The 2,791-nt window shown below is 61.2% G+C and overlaps 1 protein-coding gene across 2 annotated transcripts in view; it reads left to right on the top strand.

Moving 5' to 3' along the window:
• Positions 1-916: 916 nt before the first annotated feature.
• ODF3L2 (outer dense fiber of sperm tails 3-like 2) overlaps positions 917-2,791 on the top strand; it is an 8,950-nt gene continuing 7,075 nt past the window's right edge. Inside the window, exons 1-2 of one of the 2 annotated variants that reach the window (XM_011963966.1) lie at positions 917-1,279; positions 2,298-2,405. In XM_011963966.1, the coding sequence (XP_011819356.1) occupies positions 1,153-1,279; positions 2,298-2,405 (235 nt within the window). In that variant the 5' untranslated portion in view covers positions 917-1,152. The remainder of the gene's footprint in view (positions 1,280-2,297; positions 2,406-2,791) is intronic. The other variant, XM_011963967.1, reaches the window with a different exon arrangement.

The raw sequence follows: 2,791 nt of genomic DNA, 5'->3' as shown, positions 1-2,791 counted from the left end.
AACCTGGGAGGCGGAGCTTGCAGTGAGCCGAGATCGCGCCACGGCACTCCAGTCTGGGAGACAGAGCGAGATTCCGTCTCAAAAAAAAAAAAAAAAAATTACACTGCAAAAGGCTCCAAAAATTACAGAAACGAACAAGGAAGAGACAGGAACGTGCCTCTCGTTTGGCAGTTTTCTGAGCCTCATGCAGTGGTTGCCTTCAGTGAATCAAAATCCGTTGCGGTTCAAATCCCGCAGGCTTCTGGAGGCAGTGAGGACGGCTCTCCCCTCCCCTCTGTCCTCGCGGCTGCCCCAGGACCTGTGCACAGGTGTCCCTCACGCTGACGTGCGCTCCTCACAGGTCTCTGCACGCTGCCTCCTCACCTGCTTCGGGACTGTTGGGTTTTACCGTCTCCGCGGGGCTCGCCTGCACCCACACCGCCACCCTGAACCCCAAACCCGTCTGCGTTTTCAGTCACACTCAGTGCCTCCTCATACAGCAGACTGTGTTCACTTATCACATTTACTGACGACTGTCTCTCTCCCATCCCGAGAACATCTCCTTCTTCTCTGTCTGTTCCTGTCCAGTTCTCACCACCCCAAACAGAGACTGGCACACAGTCGGTGCCCAGTGCTTATGGGAGGAATGAGTGACAGGATGGGGCAGCGAATGCTTCTTGGCTCCGAGTTGCAGCTCCCAGAGTTGTGAACTTGCTGTATGACCTTGGGCGGTGCCTCAGTTTCCCCAGGTGTAGAAATGGGGGCACGCCGCCCACGACCCCGCCAGTCCCTCCTGCTGTGAGCTGTGGGTGTCACGTTTGCAGGTCTAGTTCCCTGGGGCCGGCTCTGGCCCCGGCTGCCCAGCTCTGCCAGCTCCCGGGAGGCACACTCTGCTGACACCGGACTCTTTCCTGGACCGTCCAGCCGCCTGGCCGACACTCGATCCCGGCCCCACTTCCAGGCCAGTGTCCGGCCGACCAGCCTGCCTCAGGCCAGGGCCCCACAACTCCCTGCTGTGGGACAAGGGGCTGTCTGTGCAGCTGTGGTCGTGGGAGGGTGTGGTGAGGCCGTGAAGGTGGGGACAGTGCCTGGGCCTGTGGCCGCCGGAGCTGCTGAGGCTCAGGAAGTAGCACCAGGCCCCGTGGGTGCTGCCGGGGCCATCGCCTGCCCACCATGGGGACCCTCAGCTGCGACCCCGCCGCACGGTTGGCCACAGCCCCCCTTGGCCGGCGAGTGACGGAGGGCCAGATTCCGGAGACCGGCCTGAGGAAGTCCTGTGGGACGGCCACCCTGGAGAACGGTGCGTGCCAGCCACGGGGGACAGGTGGGACCCTTTCCTGCTCCATTCTCCCCACTTCTGGGGCTTCTGGAATGTTCTGGGAGCCCAGCAGGAGGCAGGAATTTCAGGCAAGTCCTTGCCTTTCCCCAAACCTCAGTTTTCCTTCCGGCAGGATGGGTGTGGACTTGGGGTTGTCATGGGCCCTGAGTATGTTCCTGTCCAACGGAAGCTAAGTGTTTTGTGGGCCGGGCCCTTTCCAGGGGCTGTGGGTACAGCAGGGGGCAAAGCCACAGCGATCATGCGGGAGATGCGGGGAGGAGGGAATGTTTCCAGCGTGGCCCTCTGGGACGGGCGCCGTAGACAACGCGGAGCAGGGCAAGGGGCGCGTGTGCGGAGGCTGCTCCGCTGGGAACCACGTCAGCTGCCGGCCTAGGTGAGGGCCCGGGCCGGGCTGCAGTTTCCTCACCACAGCAAGCAGCTGGAGTCAAGCCCCGAGCCAGGTCCTCGGGCTGGTTCTGTGGTCTCTCCTGACCCCTGTGGCAATGACATTCTGCAGAAGTCACAACACATGGCGTCTGTGACTGTGTATCTCTGGGAGGCTCAGGCCTCAGTCTCCCCATCTGTGACTGTGTATCTCTGCCTGGGCCTCAGTTTCCCCACCTCTGTGTATCTCTGTGCCTGGGCCTCAGTTTCCCCATCTGTGACCGTGTAGCTCTGCCTGGGACTCAGTCTCCCCATCAGTGAACGTGTATCTCTGCGAGGCTGAGGCCCCAGTCTCCCCATCTGTGCCCCAGGGTGAGGGGCGCTGCTGTTCCCCAGCCCTTCCCTCCCCAGTCCTTCCCTCTGTGATTCATGTCTGACTCACAATGCAGGCATCATATTTTGTCTCCAGTGGGGCAGCAGCCTCTTGGTCCCCGGGGCCCCCAATCCTCACCGTGGAGGGAGAGGGGAACCCAGGCTAAGGCTCAGGAGCTGGGTCCAGGGCTCCTTCCTTGGGGAATCTGGGCCCAAGTGGTGACCTGAGGGCTTTGGGCTGCAGGCTCAGGGCCAGGCTTGTACGTCCTGCCGTCCACCGTGGGCTTCATCAACCACGACTGCACCAGGGTGGCCAGTCCCGCCTACTCGCTTGTCCGGAGGCCCAGTGAGGGTAAGGCGGGCGGGCGGGTGGCTGGGGGCTTCCCTGATCCTCCAATGTCCCCCCAGGGGCACCGATGGGTCTCCTTACCCCTTAGATCCAGGCCCCCAGTTAGCGCGGCAGGAAGCAGGCAGGGCTGGGCTCTACGACCTGCTCCACCTCCTACTTGCTGTGACACCTCAGGCAAGCTGCTGTCCCTCTGTTTTTTCACTGATAAAGAGAATGGAAGGAGAAAGAGCATTGTAGGGAGGTGAAGACCTGTACCTGCCTTCCCGCCTTTGCAATTCCTTGCTGCTTGGTCTTAGGCAAGTTGCTTAAGTGCTCTGCAACTCAGTTTCTGTTAAAAGTTAATAATACTAGGCCAGGCGCGGTGGCTCACGCCTGTAATCCCAGCACTT

The sequence above is a fragment of the Colobus angolensis genome, unplaced genomic scaffold (genome assembly GCF_000951035.1).
Source record: "Colobus angolensis palliatus isolate OR3802 unplaced genomic scaffold, Cang.pa_1.0 Scaffold64, whole genome shotgun sequence".
NCBI lineage: Eukaryota > Metazoa > Chordata > Mammalia > Primates > Cercopithecidae > Colobus > Colobus angolensis.
Note: the sequence above shows the minus strand (reverse complement) of the source record. Positions and strands in the feature narration are given on the sequence as shown.